Below are 23,257 nucleotides of genomic sequence, written 5' to 3'. Positions count from 1 at the left end.
TTTTAAAAAATTTAATTTTTTTTATAAAATAAACAAAGCTTAAGATTCCCCAAGATAACAATTCCTAATTTCCTATTACTTTGCAATCTATTAAACAAACAACCCTTCATAAATAAGTTTGGTTAATCTTCAGTAGTATGTGTTGGGTTGTTGGTTTACTCACTCTAGCCAGTACACGTATTTACCTAACTGGCTTGCTCTGCTCACTCATCGTATGTCTTTAAGATACGAGTTTCAGAAAATTTGCATGCAAACCAGTTGGTACATTTTGCAGCAATATTTGTCTTCTTATATACAGATGCATCATGTATGAAAATTGAAAAAAGAAACAACTTTCATCTCAACCTTCATCCAAATCTTATTACCTTTTTCCCTATCACAGTTCCCCATGTTGATGGTCTTCCTCATAATGCTGAAACAACTTCATATGTGTACCCTTGTTTTATTCCCTATTATTGCTACAACCATGGACCAAACACAGAAACAAATTGAACTTCTTCTAAAGGAACTAAAACCACAAATAGTTTTCATTGATTTTCAATATTGGCTCCCAAACATAACTAGAAACCTTGGCTCCAAAAGTCTCTAATTCATGATATTGGGGTCAGTACTACCAGCTTGCATTGGAAGTATATAAAGACAAAGTCAAAGAACAGACTAACTGTCTCAAGTTTTTTTTAGGCTTGTGTAGTTTAGTCATATGCCAACCGTGAAAAAAATATTAGAGGCTCAATTTAACTACATTTTAACAGTGACAAGGATTTATGAGGCCCTGTTTAGATATAGTTTAATTGTAAAAAATTTGAGGCTCTGTGCGGTAGCTCGCCTTGCACGCCCTCAAAAATGGCCTTGGAAGTTGATACCATGAAACAACCTTTAGAGTTCTCTGATTCAGAACTCAAGTTTCATTCACACGAAGTTTGATACATTGCTTCAATAAGGAAACTAGAGTTTGGCAGTGGTGTTTTATTGTCTAATCGCATTGGCATAGACAGAAACTTGGCAGATGCAGTTGCTTTCAAAGGTTGCAGAGAAATTGATGGTGTATATGCTGATCATGTTGAAACTGTTTTTGGTAAACCTGTTCTTCTTTCAGGCCCTGTATTACCTGAGCCACCAAATACTACTTTAGATGAAAAATGGGAACCATGGCTTAAGGGATTCACACATGGTTCTGTGGTTTTCTGTGCATATGGAAGTAAAGGTCCATTAGAACAAAATCATGGCTTTAGATTATAAATAAAGATTGGAGAACGAAATAGGGTACCTTGTGGGGGTTTCATAAGATTGATTCAATCAAATTTACACATCCTTGATGGAGATGTAGTAAATGAAAATGTTGATATACTAACAAAGAAGTATTGAAAATATTTGAGTCAAAAGATGACATTAAAAGCAAAAAAAAACAATTTTAGGAACTAGTTGAATGAGGAGAAATTCAATTTGCTTCTATGTTGCCAAATTGTTGGATGAAAGGTTTTATTCCTGAGATGCAAGAGGAGTATAGTGTTACCTAAATTGTTGGATGATGGGTTCGATTCCAACCATGCAAGAGTACTTAAGCAGAAATGTTTGTTTCAATAATCAGGTTTGATGATGCATGACAGATTTTGGTGCAAGATTAGATCTAGGACATAAGTTATCAGGAGGCATACCTCTTCAGGATTGTTTTTCATTAGTGAGAAGTTTTATATGCGCCATTTTTTTATAGTATAGTACACATAGAAGTTGGACATTTCCATTTCCAAACAACTTGAAACAAAGAAATCATTAAGGAAATTTTTAGGATAGGAGTCAAGAACATCATAAACAGATTTGAGACTAAATATATCATCAGAGAGACATGCATCCTTGGAGTTGGAGGTTGAATATGGTGCATACAATCTTTAACTAACGGGGTAATAAATTATGTAGCTTTTCTCAATTCTAATTTGTATAAAAGTGGTATTTAGCAACATTAAAATTATATTTTCGGATAGAAATCATGATACCAAAATTTCTCTCCAAGCGACCATAAATTGGTACTCGGTTATCTTTCTAGAATTTTGTACCTTGACCATATTTAACATCAAATAGCCCGAAGTTTCTTTCAGAGCATTTTAATAAGTTTTGCAAGAAACATAGTATCAAGAGGCATATAACCATTGTTGGAACACCTTAACAAAAATGGCTTACCTAAACGCACAAATATAACCATTTTGGAGAGAGTGAGGTGCGTGTTTTTGAGAGATGGGTTGCCAAAGAGTTTCTGGGGTGAAGTTGTTGCTATAACAACTTACTTGATTAACACATCTCCATCCACGAGAATAAACTTCAAAACACCTATGGAAGTTTGGGGCGGGAAACGAGTAGACTACTCAAATTTCATTTTTTTTACCTTTGTTATTTGCTCGTATAAAACAATAAAATTTGATGCTAGGGCTGTGAAGTGTGTCTTAATTGATTATTTTGAAGGGGTGAAGGGTTATAATAAGTGATGGATTCTGAAGGATCAAAATATATCATAAGCATGGATGTTATGGGGATTAAGTTCAAAGACTTGGAAGATCTTTGATGCTCTATGGGATAATACATTGCTGAATTTCCATTAGAAGATCGTTGTTGCTCTAAGGGGTAATATATTGTTGGACTTGTTCTAGAAGATCCTTTATTCCTTAAGGGGAAATTATTGTCGGACATATGACTCCACACACGAGAGAGTGAATTGTGTGTTTTAAAAAAAGGTAGTTTGAAAAACTTTAGGATCATTTTAAGAGATTAAAATAATTTTAAAAGATTTTAGAAATTAGCAGCGGAAAGTAAAAGCTAAGGGAAGAGAGAAAACAATTGGAATTATACAGTTTCAATCAAGAAGACTTAGTCATGTCCCCAAGATTTGACCTTGAGAGTATCTAATAAACTTAAGAGGTTTTAGTAGGTTGAACTCTCGAACCCCCTTATACAAGGAAAGCTAATTTTTTGGCTAACTTCCAACCAAACAGCGTACAGAGGAGAGAAGCAGTTAGTCTTTCTTCCAAACGACGTATTGAATTGGTTATTCTTATTTTCAAACAACAACTTGAAGCGGTTAGTATCCAAGTTGAACCGAGATTTCATACGGGCTTATCTCATCATAGAGCTTGAATCTCACAGATCCAACACCTGCAATCTTGCAAGCTTTGTTGTTTCCCAGTAATACAGATCACCATCTTGATCACATAATTCCTTGAACAAGTCATTGTTTGGAGTCATGTGCCAAGTGCAACCTGAATTCATAATCCACTCCTTACTAGAATCACCACTTGAAACCACAAGAACATCAGATGATTCAAAATCATCTTGAACAATGGTTGCATTGCCATTATCCTTACATCCATGATCTTTCACGCATTCAAGGCACACCTTTCTTGTGTGACCCTCCTTCTTACAATGATAGCATCGAATGCCAAATGCTTCGCCACTGTAAGACTTCTGCTGACTTTTTCCCTTTTTCTTGTCGAACTTACTATCCTTTCGCAAGAATTTTCCTTCAACAGCCAAACCTTCACCAGCAGTCGAAGGTTTATGCTCCTTTCGTTCGTTCAAGTCCTTAGAATACAGGGCTGATTGAACTTCTTCAAAGGCCAGGGACTCCCTTCCATACAAGAGAGTTTCTTTGAAGTGAGCATGTGTTGTAGGCAAAGCACACAACAGTAGCAGCGCTTGATCTTCATCATCGATCTTCACATCATCGACTACAGTATGTACGTCTTCGACACAATTTTTGTCGAACCAGAAGCTACCTTTCGACACACTAGAGTTCGATCCAATTCGCACAATTATTATTATTATTATTATTATTACTCTTGGAGTAAATATAACCCTCCTCATATTGAGGAGGGTTATATTTACTCCAAGAGTAAGTTATCAACACTTACTCTCTATCTTGACCATTAATTCTTCTCAATCTAATGGTTAAAATTAATGAGTATTGATTTTCTCTCTCCATATTTATTTACTCATTAATTTTAACCATTAGATTGAAAATAATTAATGGTCAAGATGGGGAGTAAGTGTTGATAACTTACTCTTGGAGTAAATATAACCCTCCTCATATTATTATTATTATTATTATTGATAGAATGATTAATTTAAATAGTATCCTAAGGGTCTGTTTGGTTCAACGGAGGGGAGGGAATTTAATAAAGGGGAAGGGAGGGGAGGGGAGGTATTTTAATTAAAAGGATGTTTGGTTCAAATGAGAGGGAGGGAAGGGGAGGGCGAATTTTTAATTAAAAATATGTTTGGTTCAGGAGGAGAGGGTAGGAATTTTAAAACTAATTTACCTTTTAACCCTTAAAATAGTATAACACTCACGCTAAATCAAATAAAAACAAAGTGATGTTTTTTTTTTTGCAAATTCATAAACAATATAGACAATGAAACACAAAATATTTACTATTTCAAATACTTTAAAATATATTAAAGCGTAAATAAAATATTGATAAATTTCATACAATAATCATATGATCCATGATCAGATGAATTATTTTATCATCTTGATGATCCATCTAATTCCATATATAGCTCATATACTACAATTATATATAAAAATATGTAATACAACACAATAACTTATAAAACAATTAAGATCTTACAAAATAATAAATCAAAATGTATATAATAAAACACATGAAAAAATGAAGAAAGTCGAGTCACTATATTAATATAAAATAATGGAGTTACCGTAAAAAAATGGAGGAATTCTAATAAGACGATAAAAATTAACGTATAATATATATTAAAAATAATTTAAGATTTTAATTAAAAAGTGAGGGTAATTTTGTCAATATAGAAAAATAGATTTTATCATAACTCCTCTCCCTCCCCTCCCCTCCAAATCCCTCCGATTTGGGGGGAACGAAAAGTTACTTCAGGAGAGAATCTGATTACCTTCAATCCCCTCCCCTCCCCTCATAAAAAATTGAACCAAACATACTTAAATTAAAATATTCCCTCCCCTCCCCTCCAAAACCCCCCAACCAAACGGACCCTAAAGATAACTTTTCATCAAATAATGTTAACGATTGTTCAAATAAATTGCTAAGAGTTTTTCTTTTAAAAAAAATCAATTACTAACAAAATTTAAAAAAAAAAAAAAACATTCCATATTTAAATTATATCTAGACGACAATTCTAAGTTGCAAAGTAAATCAAAGAGAGTCATAAGTTCCAACTTCATTAGCAAAATCAAAATCAAACAATCTCTCATCAAAACCAAATCATGCATAAACTTCAAGCACAATCCCATTCCATCTATCATTGAGATCAATTACAATGTAAAGAAGAAAATAATATCAAATATTTCATATGAGAAATTAGTATAATATCATCATCAAGCAACTCTATTTTAATTATATGAATTTATAAAATATATTTAATCATAAAATAAACTAATGAAAATTAATCATATTAAACAGGTCCAAAATATTTATATTAACTAAAAATTTGCATTCAAGAAAATAATCAACATAGAGTAAATAATACTAGATTTTGATATGTAAATAATTTCCTATCTAATTATTTCTCAACGACAAATTTAAGATGCAAAATGAACCGATGAGAAACACAATCTCCAATTTCATTAGTAAGATCAGAATCAAACACTTGATCAAAATCGAACAATTCAAGAATTTTTTGAACTATCCTCTTTGTTAGCCCCTCAAGTGATTTAGATGAAAAGTCGGGATGACACAAGATAGATTGAATCCAATCTTCACCTTCTTGAAAGAATCTCTTGCAACTCACTTCATGATAATTGTGGAGCAATGTGTCAAGGTGTGTAACCGAATTAGAATCAACTGACCGAGAAATAACTTTGATATAAAAATTGAATTGATCGCTAGACTTGAGTTTCGGGCATTGCATCTCTAGATTATACTTCATCATGCTTTGAAGGTGTTCATATTGATCATAATAGTAAAGAGTTGCTTCTGCAGATGGTGATTGTGTAGAGAAGGAGGGAGACATGGTGGTTTTTCTTCTTCTAAAAGCTTCAGTTTTATATCTCTATAGATTTATTGTGTGCTCTTTTTTCATATGGATGGAACCCTATTTATAGATGAGGAGAAGTAGGAGGAAAGAGTTTGTTTTTTGAAATTGCTTATTTTTCGATATGATATTGTTGGAATTGCTTTATGGATAGGAAGATAATTTGTTTGGGTTTGTTTTAATTTGTTAGCGTTTAAATCTAGATTTTGTATCCTAATAAAAAAAATGCACCTAATAAAAAAAATGTACCTAGTAAAAAAAGAAACTAGATTTTGTATCTATGTTTGATACGATGAATCGATAAGATTTTTATTTAAAAAATATAATTATAAGGAGAAATTTTATTCCAAAAAAAATCCTAAAGATCGTTTAAAAAATTTACTAAAGAAAAATCAATTAATCAACTATTATCTAAAAAATTATAACATAATTGTTATCTTATTTATGTTAAATTTTCCATATTTATCGCAAAATAATTGCTATCTTCATTTTTCATAATAAGTGGGATGGTTTTAATTATTTTTTAATTAAAAATATATTAGATATAAAAACCATGATGAAAGTATCTAAATTTCATGGATTCGACACATTTGTGTTTCCTTTAATAATATAATGGTACATTTTTTTATAATTTATTTTTAAATTAGATATTAATGTAATTCTTTATCGTTGTTTATATCTACGGTGATGATTTTTGTTACTTTTTTTAATTTCGTTTATATAGTGGCGCCATTTTTTTTTTTAGTATGAAAATATTTCATATTTTTCGACAGTTGGTCGTTCTAACCGTTGTGATATATTTTTTCATTTATTTTTAAATATTTTTAATTATTAAAAACTGACGCTTTTTATAAAATTTAATTAAATAACTCTGATATCATTCCGGTTATTTCAAACAATTGTGGTGAAATGTGTTATTAAGAAACATAAAAGACAACTTAACTTGTCTACTTAGTTGTCATTTTTCCATTTCATTGCTATCATTGAGAAATCATTCAACTCTAACACGTTATCATCAGTATTGCTGACAAACCATTCAACCCTAACACGCAATCATTATTGTCGTTTGTTCTTTGATCAACGTATATTTTACAAATATCTTTAGGTATGAATATGCAAATGGGAATCATGGCTTAAGGGATTCACACATGGTTCTGTGGTTTTCTGTGCATACGGAAGTAAAGGTCCATTAGAACAAAATCATGGCTTTAGATTATAAATAAGAATGATCTATCAGTTCTAGTAGAGATCTTATCATAGAATAAAGATTGAAGAACGACATAGGGTACCTTTTGGGGGTTTCATAAGATTAAAGTCAATCAAATTTACATATCCTTGATGGAGATGTAGTAAATGAAAATGTTGATAGACTAACAATGAAGTATTGAAAATATTTGAGTCAAAAGATGACATTAACAGCAAAAAAACAATTTTACGAATTAGTTGAATGAGGAGAAATTTAATTTGCTTCTATGTTGCCAAATTGTTGGATGAACGTTTTTATTCCTGCGACGCAAGAGGAGTATAATGTTACCTAAATTGTTGGATGATGGGTTCAATTCCAACCATGCAAGAGTACTTAAGCAGAAAAGTTTGTTTCAATAATCAGGTTGGATGATGCATGATAGATTTTAGTGCAAGATTAAATCTAGGACATAAGTTATCAGGAGGCATACCTCTTCAGGATTGTTTTCATTAGTGAGAAGTTTTATATGCGCCATTTTTTATAGTATAGTACACATAGAAGTTGGACATCTCCATTTCCAAACAACTTGAAACAAAGAAATCATTATGGAAATTTTTAGGATAGGAGTCAAGAACATCATAAGCAGATTTGAGGCTAAATATATCATCAGAGAGACATGCAACTAGAGTGGATAGTCATGCACCTTGGAGTTGGAGGTTGAATATGGTGCATACAATCTTTAACTAACGGGGTAATAAATTATATAGCTTTTCTCAATTCTAATTTGTATAAAAGTGGTATTTATCAACATTAAAATTATATTTTCGGATAGAAATCATGATACCAAAATTTCTCTCCAAGCGACCATAAATTGGTACTCGGTTATTTTTCTAGAATTTTGTACCTTGACCATATTTAACATCAAATAGCCCGAAGTTTCTTTGGGAGCATTTTAATAAATTTTGCAAGAAACATAGTATCAACAAGCATATTACTATTGTTGGAACACCTCAATAAAAATGGCTTACCTAAACGCACGAATATAACCATTTTGGAGAGAGTGGGATGCATGTTTTTGAGAGATGGGTTACCAAAGAGTTTCTGGGGTGAAGTTGTTGCTACAATAACTTACTTGATTAACACATCTCCATCTACGAGAATAAACTTCAAAACACCTATGGAAGTTTGGAGCGGGAAACAAGTACACTACTTAAATTTGATTTTTTTTAGCTTTGTCATTTGCTCTTATAAAAAAATAAAATTTTATGCTAGGGCTATGAAGAGTGTCTTAATTGATTATCTTGAAGGGGCGAAGGGTTATAATAAGTGATGGATTTTGAAGGATCAAAATATATCATAAGCATGGATGTTATGGAGATTAAGTTCAAAGACTTGGAAGATTTTTACTACTGTATGGGATAATTCATTGCTGAATTTCCAATAGAAGATCCTTGTTGCCCTAAGGGGTAATACATTGTTGGACTTCTTCTAGAAGATCCTTTATTCCTTAAGGGGAAATTACTGTCGGACATATGACTACACACATGAGAGAGTGAATTGTGTGTTTTAAAAAATGGTAGTTTGAAAAACTTTAGGATCATTTTAAGAGATTAAAATAATTTTAAAAGATTTTAGAAATTAGCAACAGAAATTAAGAATGAGTGCGGAAAGTAAAAGCTAAGGGAAGAGAGAAAACAATTGGAATTATACAGTTTCAGTCAAGAAGACTTAGTCATGTCCCCAATATTTGACCTTGAGAGTATCTAATAAACTTAAGAGGTTTTAGTAGGTTGACCTCTCGAACCCACTTATACAAGGAGAGCTAATTTTTTGGCTAACTTCCAACCAAACAGCATACATGGAGAGAAGCGGTTAGTCTTCCTTCCAAACGACGTATTGAATTGGTTATTCTTATTTTCAAACAAAAACTTGAAGCAGTTAGTATCCAAGTTGAATCGAGATTTTATACGGGCTTATCTCGAACCAAGAGAGTTTTTAATCCGGGCTGAGCTCACGAACCGAATCGGGGTTTTGACAAGCTGACCACAAACCTATGACATTTAATACCTGGCATATCTCAAACCTTAACAAGCTTTTAAACTGGTATGATCTTATGAACCGACCTAGATCTTACACAGGATAACCACAAACAAACTTGAGATTTTGATAGCAAGTTGATCTCGAACTGAAACAAGGTTTTACACAGGATACCACGAACTAACTTGAGAATTTACACAATCTATGATTAGAGTCTTATTATTTGAGCCATGAATATTTATGATTCGAGTTAAAATTCCAAAATAAAAATGGAAATCCTTCAGTTTAGTGTGATTCAAGTCAAATAGTCTTGTGATTCTAGTCACTTAGTGTGCAGTTTGTGTGAGGAAATGTGTGACTCTATTCATGAAATCAGGAAATAATTCCTTTAACTCCCTGGAGATTTGATTCAAATCAGATGAATAATGTGATTGATCTCTGAACTCAATAGAATGACTTAAAGCATATTGATTAAACTTAGAGCATACACTCTGATTTATGCATGCTTAAACACAAATTTAAAAAACAATCCATATATGCACAATTGATGAGGTGACTCAATACCAAAAATAAATAAAAACACCAAAAGATTAAAAGACAAACAATCAAAACAATAACCCTTAAGGTGTCAGAGACATGCAATGCAACTTCAATGTTAACAAAGACGCCATACATCTTTCTCTCCACAAAATCCTAATTCACTTTTTCCATATCAGGTTTAGACGTTTCCCCGCACTGTTGCCACATTCCATCTCTCTCCAAAATAGCTTTAGGGGAAATTACCCTCCCCCAATCATGACGCTGATGAATCATGACCATTCGAAGTGTTAAACAAAGAATAAAAATGAAAAAAAAAACACCTGAAGTAGGAAGAGAGAGAGAGAGAGAGAGGGGGGAGCCTTGAAGAGTTGAGAGGATTTTTTTCGTGAAACTAGACACGCAAAACTCGTAAACAGAAGTGTGGATGGAGATGGAACTAATTTCATAAGTTTTGGAAAGAGGTAATGAATGGTTTGAAATGGATAATCACTATTTAAAAGCACATTAGATATACATCATAATTAGAAGCTAGAAAACCTAACAGATAAGTGTAATGATGACAAGAAGTGTACTTTAAGTCCCAATAAAAAAATCATTTAGCATTAAGTCATTTCTTATACGCAAAAGACTAAGATTTTATAGGCAGACAGTAGCCCGAAAAAAAAAAAGGATTTAAACATTAATGGAGTCATACATGATCCACGCCACATATGACTTTCTCCTTGAGCGTCTCATCCCATTGGGCTTTATGCTTAGGAGATGTGTACATCCTGAGAATTTACAATGGTCAGATTTGAATTTCGATTCCTGTGTAATGGTCGAATTTCACATATGACTTTCTCCTGGCCTTTTCTCATGCGTGCTGGTGATGGTGCCTTACTAGAGGAACATTGAGTGAGAATTGACCTTTTCCTCTACCTCTGTTGCTTCTTGTGGCACTATAAAGCAAAAAAGGACATATGTTTTCCCCTGGGTCAGGGGGTCTTCCTACTGCAACTGGTGTTTTAAAAGCTCCATAAAAGAATACTAGAGCATCTCACCTCGTTGGGTCTCATGCTTGGAGGGTTGAGTTCATCCCGAGAATTTACGATGGTAGGATTTAGAGTTTTCGTTCGTGTAGAATAATCAAATTTCCCATATGACTTTCTCCTTAAGCATCTCGTCCCACTAAGCCTCATGCTTGTGAGACTGTGTATATTCCAAAAATATCATGGTCGAATTATGGCCATGGCCAAGAATAACATAGTCCATTTATAGACACTTGACGAGTTTAAAGCTTCCTTAGGCGAGATTTCAATAAACAATTATTTATCGGTCATTATTGCAAGATATCAACATACTCAAAATTGTTTTCAGAGTGTAGTAAATATCATTTATGAATCAGATTAATGACCATGAATATTCATGTTGATGAGTGATGACAATTATTGTCTTTGTCTCCGTCAGGTGGCCACAAGGAAGCATAAAAGAGAGGTTCAAGATACGATGAAGTCAGACTCAACTTCTAAAAGAGAAGTTACACGTTAAGTTACCCATTATTTCTCTTTCAGACCTGTATAAGAAGAGTTTTTAATGAGTATTCTTGTGGGAACAAATTTATTAATAATTAATTATGTCAATCCATAATTAATTAATTAATTAGTATAACATCTACCCTGTCCCATGTTTTGTAGAATTATTTGTCTTTTTCATATGGATATGCATATTCACAAAATGTTCATAATGCATCAATATAAGTTTAGCTTATTAAAAATAACATATAGGACAAAATTATAGCATCTTAAAATTATAGATTAAAAAGAAACAAGTAAATATATGATGACCAAACTTGTGTAATGGAATATTAAAAATGGTACCAATGGACATAATATTACATCTTAAAATTATAAACTAAAAAGAAACAATTAAATATTAGATGATCAAACTTGTCGAATATTAAAATGGTATCAATAGACATAAAATAACTTGAAAATCTTAGGGTGAGGGATTTGTTTGAGTAAAAAATTTGATTAGTATGACAGACTCATATGTCTCTTATTCAACAAAATAAAAATTATTACAATAATATTCAAATCCACCGATCAAGGAAACAACTAACAGAATTTTCATTATATATCAATTTTGTGATGGAACATTATGCATCAAATTGCTAAAACAGTTTATAATATGGTAGTATTTGTATAGTTGTGTCTCTGGTTCAATCCATTCATTATCAAATTAACCATGGATTCACCTTCTCCTCCTTTGCACATAGTAATGTTTCCATGGTTTGCTATGGGACACTTAACTCCATTTCTTCACCTCTCCAACAAACTTGCCAAAAGGGGACACAAAATCTCATTCTTCATACCTAAAAATACACAAACCAAACTAGAACATCTCAACCTTAATCCAAACCTCATCACCTTTTTCCCTCTCAATGTTCCTCATGTTGATGGACTTCCTCATAATGCTGAAACATCTTCAGATGTACCCTTTTCTTTAGTCCCTCTTATTGCTACAGCCATGGACCAAACTCAGAATCAAATTGAACTTTTTCTAAATGAACTAAAGCCACAAATAGTTTTCTTTGATTTCCAATATTGGCTCCCAAACCTGACCCAAAAACTTGGCATCAAAACCCTCCAGTACATTATATTGACTCCAATATCAACAGCTTATCTTGGAAGTTTACAAAAACAAAGTCAAGGAAGAGGGTTAACAGAAGTTGATTTTACGAAACCACCGTCCGGATTCCCTGATTCATGCATCAAGTTTCAATCACACGAACTTCGATACCTAGCTTCAACAAGAAAAATTGTATTTGGAAGTGGTGTTTCTTTCTTCGATCGTTTGCACATAGGCACGACCTTGGCAGATGCAATTGGTTTCAAAGGTTGCAATGAAATTGATGGATCCTATGCTGATTACATTGAAACTGTTTTTGGAAAACCTGTTCTGCTTTCAGGTCCTCTCTTACCTGAGCCACCAAATACTAGTTTAGATGAAAAATGGGTTGCGTGGCTTAAGGGATTCAAACACGGTTTTGTGGTTTTCTGTGCTTACGGAAGTGAAGGTCCATTAGAACATAATCAGTTTCAAGAATTGTTGCTTGGTCTTGAGTTAACAGGTTTTCCATTTCTTGCTGCACTTAAGCCACCTAATGGATTTGAGTCTATTGAGGAAGCCTTACCTGAAGGATTCAGCGAAAGAGTTAAAGGAAAAGGGATTGTTTATGGAAGTTGGATTCAACAACAACTGATTTTAGAACACCCTTCTGTTGGATGTTTCATAACACACTGTGGAGCTGCTTCTATAACCGAGGGGCTCGTTAACACGTGCCAGTTAGTTTTGTTGCTACTTGTTGGCTCTGATCATATCATGAATGCAAGAGTGATGAGTGCAAAGTTTAAGGTTGGCGTGGAAGTTGAGAAAGGAGATGAAGATGGATTGTTTACAAAACAAAGTGTGTGTGAAGCTGTGAAGACTGTGATGGATGATGAGAATGAGATTGGAAGAGAAGTGAGAGAAAATCACGACAAAATGAGAAACTTCCTCCTTGGCAACAATTTAGAATCTTCATGTGTTGATAGTTTCTGTCAAAAACTTTATGATTTGGTCTAGCATTTTTCAGTTACAGTGATAATAAATCTTTCTAATTCAGTTTGGTTATAAGAAAGCCCTATCACACAAGACATAACATATAACGTAATCTATGCGCTATAATTTTAGAGATAGCTTTATAATTGACATTACATAATGCAATAGGTAGTAAATGACTATATCTGTTGTGAAGCTTTATTCTTTAGAATAAGAGTAATGCTTGCCTAATTAATGTCACCAATTTTCATAGGTGTTTACAGAGAGCAATATACATGACTTTTCATGTGAATCCAATCAGATTGATAAGAATATGCATGTGAATACAACAATATATTAGAGTAGGATACAGTTTCCACTAGTTAGGAAATCACCTAACTAGTTCTTGAAGCTTCTCACAGAAACTATCAACACAAGATGATTCCAGGTCATGGCTTAATAAGAGGCTCCTCACTTTGGCATGATTAGTCCTAACTTCTCTACCAATTGCATTCTCATCATCCATCGCAATTTTCACAGCTACACAAATATTTTCCTTTGTGAACAACCCATCATCTTCACCCTTCTTCACTTCAACTCCAACCTTCAATTCCCTACCCATAATCTTTGTATTAATGATATGATCACTATCTAATTGTGGCATCAGCACCATCTGACAATTATTCACCATCCTCTCTGTCAACGAACCAGCCCCGCAGTGTGTTACAAAACAACCAACAGAAGAATGTTCCAAAATCAGTTGCTGTTGTATCCAACCACTATGAACAATCCCTTTTTCCTTAACCTCATTTATAAACCCTTCTGGCAAAGCATCCTCGACTGTCTCAAAACCAACAGGAGGTTTAAGAATTGCCAAAAATGGATAACCTGCTAACTCAAGTCCTAATAACAATTCATGAAACTGTTCTTGTGTTAATTTCGATTCACTTCCAAGTTCATAATAAACTACTGAACCATCCTTAAATCCTCCAAGCCAATAACCCATTTTTCGTACAAAACAGTTTTTGGTGGTTCCAGTAAAACAGGTCCTGAAAGAAGAACAGGCTTACCAAACTGTTCTTCAATGTAATCAACATGAGGCCCTTCAATTTCTCTACACCCTTTAAACCCAATTGCATCAGTTAAGTTCAAACCATTATATAGCCTGTCATAGAAAAGAACCCCAATTCCAAATTCCAATTTTCTCTTTAAAGTAAGGTGCTTTGCTTCATGAGAATAAGGATTAAAGGATGAAATAGGCTAACCTTTTGGGGGTTTCATAAAATCAAATTCAGTCAAGTAAAAGTTTGTACCTTCAAACATCCTTGGTGGAGATGCAACATATGAAACTGTTGGTGGACTAACAATGAAGTATTGAAAAGACTTGATTCCTAAAGTTTGAGCAAATTTTGGTAACCAAAAGGAGAAATCAAAGAACACAATTTTAGGGTTTAGTTGAGTGAGGAGAAGTTCAATTTGGGATTAGGTTTGATCCATTGCTGTCATGATGAAGGGAGCTAAAGACAGAGAAACATCTGAAGTTGTTTCGGCACCAAAGGAAAGACCTTTGACATGAGGAACATTGAGAGGGAAAAAGTGATGAGGTTTGGATAATTGTTGAATCGTTCCAGTTTGGTTTGTGTGTTTTTGGGAATGAAGAATGAGATTCTGTGTCCCCTTTTGGCTAAAGAGGTGAAGAAATGGAGTTAAGTGTCCCATAGCAAACTATGGAAACATTGCTATGTGCAGAGGAGGAGGAGGAGGAGGAGGAGGAGGAGGAGGAGGAGGAGGAGGAGGAGGAGCATCCATGGTTACTTTGTCTGAATCCATGGCTGCAAATAATGATTCCATCATTAGTCCATTTGAATCATTAGCTACTGCAGGTTCTGAATCAACTTCAAGATACCTTCAGGCCTTAGGACATGGCTCTAAACCTCTAGCAGATTCCTCCTTTCCTCCACTTCCCATAACTTCCAGCAATGGCCAGCAAAGGTCCAAACATGAGTTTGAAGGTTCATCAAGCAATACTATGGCAGCACGTTTGAGTCGGCATGAATACATAAATATATCTGTTATTAACTCTGCAAATGTCTGGTCTATAGCAGGTCGTGAACCTGTACAAACATTGACAAACATTGTAGTTTAGGGTCTACAGCAGGAAATTTTGATCTTTAGACTGAGTAGCTTACCTGAACACATCTAGAAATAATGTCTGCGAAATTTGACAACGACTTGGCAGGAAGCAATTTCATCAATTACTTCATCATCCTCACCAGACAACTGTCTTTGGGAAAAAACATGTGAATCTAGTAGAAGAAAAAAATATCAAGAAATTCAGACTTCTACTTCCAAGAAAAAATATGGGTTGCTCTAAAAAACGATATTTCTTGACAAAATTGAGACCTCCAGAAATTCTTAACAAATTGAGACCTCCAAAAATTCTTCTATGAGATTCTTCAAAAACGTCACTTCAACTGCATTTGAAGGATTTGAATGCTACCTTCCTTTCACAGGTTCCTTCTTTAACATCCTTTTCCATTTCTTGACCAACTCTGGATTAAGACAAAGCTCCATCTGCATGTATGAAGACCAACGACCAAGAATGCATTTAGCATTAACATTATTTTCCTGTTATCAAAACAAATAATTAAAATAAATACCAAGAGAAAAGAATCACCAAGCTGCTATTCTTAGTATCCCAAACTTAATATACAAGCTTTGTATTACACCTCTATTTCCATTATTTTCAACATTGCAAAAGGGTTTCACAAGAATTATAGAGAAATATTGTAAGAATATAAACACAAATCAAAGTTACAAGCATTCATCTAGATTAATCGAACCTGTTCTCTACCGATGTATAGCAACAACAACAGCATGCCTTCACCCATGTCTCAGTACAACACAACAACTACTTCCTCTTCCTTGTTTCTCTAATCTGAATCGAAAATCAACAAACATCCACTGTACCAACCCTTTGTCTTCTCTCAATTTTTGCGGTCACAGATACTCCCTCCAACCACTATGTTTCAACAATCATCACCGACTCACTCTTGGTTCACACAACAACCACACCAAACCGCGGTTTGGATCGAAGAAAGGGAAAATCGGAGATTTAGGGTTTGAAAGAGGAGAAGCGGAGATGAGGGAGCAAGGAGATGACCGTGATTTTAGGGTTTGAATGTTGAAGGAGGAGAGATAGCGGGGGAATAAGAAAGAAAGAGAGAACGTGATATGACAGGGGGGAGAAAGAGAAGTGTGGGAAATGGAAAGGTTTTTGGGTTTTGAATGGTTGGAGGGAAAAACCCAATGGTCAATAAGTATATTAAGAAATAATGAAAAGGAATATGAAAAGAGAGTGTCATTTGGAGGAATGGGGATATGTGATTGGTGGGAATAAAACTTTGATTTAGTAAATTACAATAAAGGGCTTTTGTAAGAGTAATTATTATTTTCATTAAGGGTAATTTTGGGTGTTTGGTTTTATGTTTTATTATTAGTTAGGTAGTTGATACTCCGTCGTCCCACAATTATCTTAATACTCCATCGTTCTATGATTAGTGACTCAGTTCACTATTTCATTGATATTAGAAAAAGTGTATAATAGTAAGAAAAACATTATTTTTATTATAGTATTTTTATCATATATTCAAATGATGAATTTTTTTATTTATTAGAAGGTAGAATTAGAAAAAATATATTAAAAATTGAAATGAATTACTCATTTTAAGACACTATTTTTTACAAATGGATCATTATGAGATGGAAAATATATTTCAAACAAAAAAATAAATGAAGGTGTGTTCAGAAAATCGTGGTCTCCATCTTGTTTTTCCTTTCTTTTCTCCTTTGACGTTCATCCACGTGTTGTTTCACAATTTTGAAAAGCAGCCACAAAACAAGTTATCGGATTGAGTTGCGGATTAGATCGCTCTCTTTAAAATGTTTTTTGACACTGTTTAAAATTATACAAAGTATTTGAACTACCGCGCCGCCTCTTACATAAAACAGCTCAATTGTACGATTACTACTTACAAGGTAGATAATCGTTCTAGAGTACATCCTCAGATGGTACAAAGACTAGTCAATGATGGTGTTAAAATTACTCACAATTTCTGGTAAAAAAACACTAGTCGTGAGGGCGTAGACTAGCCACTCGAAAATAGAAAAGAAAGTTTAAGAAGTAGAGTAGAGAGAGAAAGATAATTTCAAATGCATAATTCTAGAGTGAATTGTAAGTGATGGAAAGGTCACTATTTATAATTGAGGGTCTGGGTCGAATGGAGAAAGAATTGTGAGAAAAATGGAGCGCGTCGATCCAAAACTAGTCGTTATGGAGCTTGGTCAGCAAGGAAGAGCGGTGACTTGGTAGACAATGCAAAACGTGGTCAACATTTAGGATTATGTTAATGTTTACATCATTATTAATTAATTCCAACATACAAATAATTAATTAACTACAACACACACGATAATTAACAAAATTAATTTATATTAAATAATAATATTAAAAAAATTCATTTCAGTATCAAAAAATATTGGATAAAAGCCCAAGCCCAAGACTAGATCGAATCGAGCTAAACCGGCCGGACAGACGTCTGAGACGGCGGACTCGTGTGTAATGTTTCATGGTAATGTGTTATCATCCAACCACAAATTGGATATCCCTTAGGGTCCAACCCAACTTTCCCACTTAGAATATATAAACACTACTAAAATAAAATTTTCCTTTTAACTTGCCACCCTCCAAGTTATACCTGACACCCTCACATTAAGGATGTTTTTACCGTTTTATCCTTGCATAAAATTATTGGTTTTCAAAATTCTTGAGGAAGTATTAGAAATACATCTTCGTACTCTATTAGAAAATGTATGTCCGAAATAAACAAGACACAAATCTAACGCCTAGCTTAAAAGCAGCATTGATTGTATGTGTTTTGTGCGTCTAGAGATGTAATTCTGAAATCTCAAAAATTATAGTATTTTTACAAGGTGTCATAATAATGCATAGAGTGCATTAAGAAATTCCTGAATAAAATTACTACATTATTTACAACCACCACCATAATTTCAATAAAAAAAAAAGGTAAAAGTTAAATCATTCTTTAAAACACTACCTTTGTTTTCAACCACTACCTCCGTGATTTTTGTAAAAAAAGAAACACACTTTTTGATCTTAAATGTTAAAATGCAAAAAGCTTAAAAATTTTGTCTTCAACAAGTATTGAAAAATGTCCCTTTCAATAACATAATACTCACTATCCAGTAGGCCAAACTTTCCTTCTCATATATATATATATATATATATATATATATATATATATATATATATATATATATATATATATATATATATATATATATATATATATATATAGACACACACATATATATATATATATATATATATATATATATATATATATACATACATATATATATATATATATATATGTGTGTGTCTATATATATATATATATATATATATATATATATATATATATATATATATATATATATATATATATATATATATATATATATATTACATATATGTTTAGTATTTAATAAAATACTTAATATTTCATATTATATTTTATTTCAATAATTTAATTTCATAATTATTATTTTATATTATATTTTAATTTTATTAATATTATGAAATTATTATTATTTAATATTTGAACTATTTAATATTTCTACTATTAATATTTAAACTTTTTAGTTTGTTAAATATTTCAACTTTTTAATATTTTAAATTTCAATATTTAATAATTTATTTAATATTTAACAAATTATTTATATTTTAATTATTAATGATTAATTAATTTATTAAATATTAAATATATTATTTTAATATTTTAACTATTTAATATTTTAACTCTTAATATTTTAATTATTTATATTTTTACTATTTAATATTTCAACTATTAAAATTATAATAATCTAATTCATTAAATAATCATTTTAATAAATATTTCAGTTATTTATTAAATAGTTTAATTTTTTGATATCACTAAATAGTATAAGTATAATTAATTTGTAATTGAAATATTTTTATGTAATATATTTAATTATGTTTGAAATATTAAATAGTTGATATATTTAATAAATGAAATAGTTTAGTTTCTTTTAACTATTTAATTTATTAAATAATTAGTTATTTAAATATTTTAACTATTAATATTTTAATTATTTAGTTTATTAAATAATTAATTTTTTAAATATTTCAACTATTTAATATATAGACTATTGAATTTATCAACTATTAATATTTCAAATATTAATAGTTGAAATATCTAATCACACTTTAATAATGTATTTAAATATTTTTAAAATTTCTTGTCAAATTAACTCAACACAATATTATATCAACACAATAAATAATATGTTTATGTAATATATACATGTAGTTGCATCCATAAAGTATTGTAAATATTATAAATATTACAATAAATAATATGGTTATGTAATATATAAATATGCAGTGAAATTGTTTGATAAAAAATTGAAGTAGCTTAGTGGATAGGTAATAAAGCTATGAGTATGATCAAAAGGACATTTTTTGCATTTTTTTTTCTATAATATATTTTGTAATAAACAGCACTACTCTAATTTCAAATATGTTTCTTACTTTCAATAAGATAGAATATTTTTATTTGTTAGATGTTTTTAAAGGCTTGAACTTGTTGATGAAAGTTAAATTTTAGACAATTTTTCATTACATCCTATGAGTCTCATATGCAATATTGAATTGACTAAAATGTCCTCGAGTTTCTGTAGATGTCTTTTGAGAAGCACTATGTTTTCAAAACAATTAATTTTATATCTACGGAACATTCGAATTTTTCCCAATTAATTGGGAAAATCTTAAATTTCACTATGTTTTAACGCTTCCGTAGATAAAACTAAATTTTTCAAAAAAATAAAGTGTTTCTAGAAGTGCATCTACGGAAATAAGAGACAAAAATGAAATTTCGTTCGATATGTACGAGATCTATGAGGTGCATTGAGATATTGTCAAACTTTATGTACTCTAACTGATGTCACAATATCTCAATTATAAGTATCATTTTGGCCTACTATTTCAATAGTTATAGTCCCCATCAAAAATCTTCTTTATGCACACTTATTTAACTCTCGGTCCCCAACATCTCTTGGCTGGCTACATGTTGCTATCTCGTGGTCTCAAAAGTCACAAATGTGTGATCAAATTTTCTTGCCAACAGTTGAGTGGTGGAACCTACCATGCCTCACACTATTAGAAGTTATTTCTTTCTCATGTAGACAAAATACATCATCCATAAAATCTTCATAACACATCCAAACTTACTCACTTCTCTGTAGTTATTTCATTCAGAATCAATCATGGAAGCTCCTTCTCCTCCTTTGCACATAGCAATGTTTCCATGGTTTGCAATGGGACACTTGACTCCATATCTTCACCTCTCCAACAAATTAGCAAAAAGAGGACACAAAATCTCATTCTTCATCCCTAAAAACACACTCAACAAGTTACAACATCTCAACCTTCATCCAAATCTTATTACCTTTTTCCCTATCACAGTTCCACATGTTGATGGCCTTCCTCATAATGCTGAAACTACTTCTGATGTACCCTTTTCTTTAGCCCCTCTTATTGCTACAGCCATGGACCAAACTCAGAAACAAATTGAACTTCTTTTGAAGGAGGTAAAGCCACAAATAGTTTTCTTTGATTGGCAATATTGGCTACCAAACATAACTAGAAACCTTGGCATTAAAAGTCTTCAATACATGATATTGGGTCCCCTAGTAGTAGCTTACGTTGAAAATCTAGAAAGACAAAGTCAAGGAAGAGATTTAACTGAAATTGATCTCGCGAAACAACCTTCTGAGTTCCCTGATACATGCATCAAGCTGCATTCACACGAACTTCAATTTCTAAACTTAGTAAGGAAACTAGAGTTTGGCAGTGGTGTTTTATTATACGATCGTATGGGAATAGGTGCAAAATTGTCAGATGCGCTTGCTTTCAAAGGTTGCCAAGAAATCGATGGGATATATGCTGATTATCTTCAAACTATTTATGAAAAACCCGTTTTGCTTTCAGGCCCTCTATTACCTGAGCCACCAAATACTACTTTAGATGAAAAATGGGTTGCATGGCTTAAGGAATTCAAACATGGTTCTGTGGTTTTTTGTGCATATGGAAGTGAAAGTCAATTACAGCATAATCAGTTTCAAGAGCTGTTGCTTGGCCTTGAGTTAGCAGGTTTTCCGTTTCTTGCAGCCCTTAAGCCACCTAATGGATTTGAGACTATTGAAGAAGCTTTACCTGAAGGGTTGAGTGAAAGAGTTAAAGGAAAAGGGATTGTTTATGGAAGTTGGATTCAACAACAGTTGATTTTGGAACATCCTTCTGTTGGATGTTTCATAACACACTGTGGAGCTGCTTCTATTACTGAGGGACTTGTTAATACTTGTCAGTTGGTGTTCTTGCCACGTGTAGATGGTGATCATATCGTAAATGCAAGAGTGATGAGTGCAAAGTTGAAGGTTGGTGTGGAAGTTGAGAAAGGTGATGAAGATGGTTTGTTTACAAAAGAAAGTGTGTGTGAAGCTGTGAAGACTGTGATGGATGATGAGAATGAGGTTGGAAGAGAAGTGAGAAAAAATCATGACAAAATGAGAAACTTCCTCCTTGGCAAGAATTTAGAATCTTCATGTGTTGATAGTTTCTGTCAAAAACTTTATGATTTGGTCTAGCATTTTCAGTTACAGTGATAATAAATCTTTCTAATTCAGTTTGATTATAAGTAAGAATGCCCTATCAATTGTTCATGAAACTTCGGCTCTGAAATAAGGAAGTTTGATCATGTAACTTTATGAATTTTAAGAATGAACAACTTTGTGAGGTATCTATAAATTTATCTCCATTGCATTTTAAAATCTCAACAGTTATATTTTTGCCTATCTAGCAACACATATTATGAAGCATGCACACCGGACACCTCTAATAATTTAGAAAAATGAATAGACGTAAAGACAAGTGTCAGTGTCGGTTTCAGACACGGACACACATTTTTTCATAGGTGTCTACAGAGAGCAATACACATAACTTTTCATGAGAATCCAATCGTATTGATAAGAATATGCATGTTTTTTATTGAAATCAGTCAAGCATACAATAATATATTAGAGTTGGACACAGTTTCGACTAGTTAGGAAATCACCTGACTAATTCTTGAAGCTTCTCACAGAAACTATCAACACATAATGACTCCAAATCATGGCTTAATAAGAGGCTCCTCAATTTGGCATGATTAGTCCTAACTTCTCTACCAATTGCATTCTCATCATCCATCACAATTTTCACAGCTTCACAAATATTTTCCTTTGTGAACAACCCATCATCTTCACCCTTCTTCACTTCAACTCCAACCTTCAAATTCCTACCCATAATCTTTGCATTAATGATATGATCACTGTCTAAATGTGGCATCAACACCATCTGACAATTATATTTATCATCCCCTCTGTCAACGAACCTGCTCCGCAATGTGTTACAAAACAACCAACAGAAGAATGTTCCAAAATCAATTGTTGTTGTATTCAACCACTATGAACAATCTCGTTTTCCTTAACCCTTTCTTTAAACCCTTCTGGCAAAGCAGCCTCAATCGTCTCAAAACCAACCGGAGGTTTAAGAATCGCCAAACGAAAATCAATTTTTTCATGTCATCACTTAAATGTAACTTTTCTGTTCTTACCCTACATTGTCTTTTATTTCTTCAAAAAGTTTACATTCCTAAATTTTTGGTAGATTTTCTTCAAATAAGCTTAAATTCCTACATTTTTGTAAGGCTGACGGTTTAGAACAATGCTGAGATCAACCTAAAAGATGATCCAAGATATGATTTAAGTGTATTTGACAAGTTCGTCTTT

The 23,257-nt window shown here is 32.4% G+C and overlaps 2 protein-coding genes and 1 pseudogene across 2 annotated transcripts; 2 read left to right on the top strand and 1 right to left on the bottom strand.

Annotated features, from left to right (window-relative positions):
• The first annotated feature begins 11,995 nt into the window (after positions 1-11,995).
• On the top strand, positions 11,996-13,535 carry LOC131653612 (cyanidin 3-O-galactoside 2''-O-xylosyltransferase FGGT1-like). The gene has a single exon (XM_058923857.1). The coding sequence runs from the start codon at positions 11,996-11,998 to the stop codon at positions 13,373-13,375; it is 1,380 nt and encodes a 459-aa protein (XP_058779840.1). The 3' UTR covers positions 13,376-13,535.
• Positions 13,359-16,611, bottom strand: LOC131653611 (cyanidin 3-O-galactoside 2''-O-xylosyltransferase FGGT1-like; annotated as a pseudogene).
• A 3,986-nt stretch (positions 16,612-20,597) lies between these two features.
• On the top strand, positions 20,598-22,408 carry LOC131647951 (cyanidin 3-O-galactoside 2''-O-xylosyltransferase FGGT1-like). Its single transcript, XM_058917761.1, has one exon. It carries the CDS (start codon positions 20,699-20,701, stop codon positions 22,076-22,078), a length of 1,380 nt encoding a protein of 459 aa, XP_058773744.1. The 5' UTR covers positions 20,598-20,698; the 3' UTR covers positions 22,079-22,408.
• The last annotated feature ends 849 nt before the right edge of the window (positions 22,409-23,257 follow it).

This window comes from Vicia villosa, linkage group LG2, assembly GCF_029867415.1.
Source record: "Vicia villosa cultivar HV-30 ecotype Madison, WI linkage group LG2, Vvil1.0, whole genome shotgun sequence".
In the NCBI taxonomy this organism is placed as follows: domain Eukaryota; kingdom Viridiplantae; phylum Streptophyta; class Magnoliopsida; order Fabales; family Fabaceae; genus Vicia; species Vicia villosa.
This window is presented reverse-complemented; position numbering and strand designations above follow the sequence as displayed.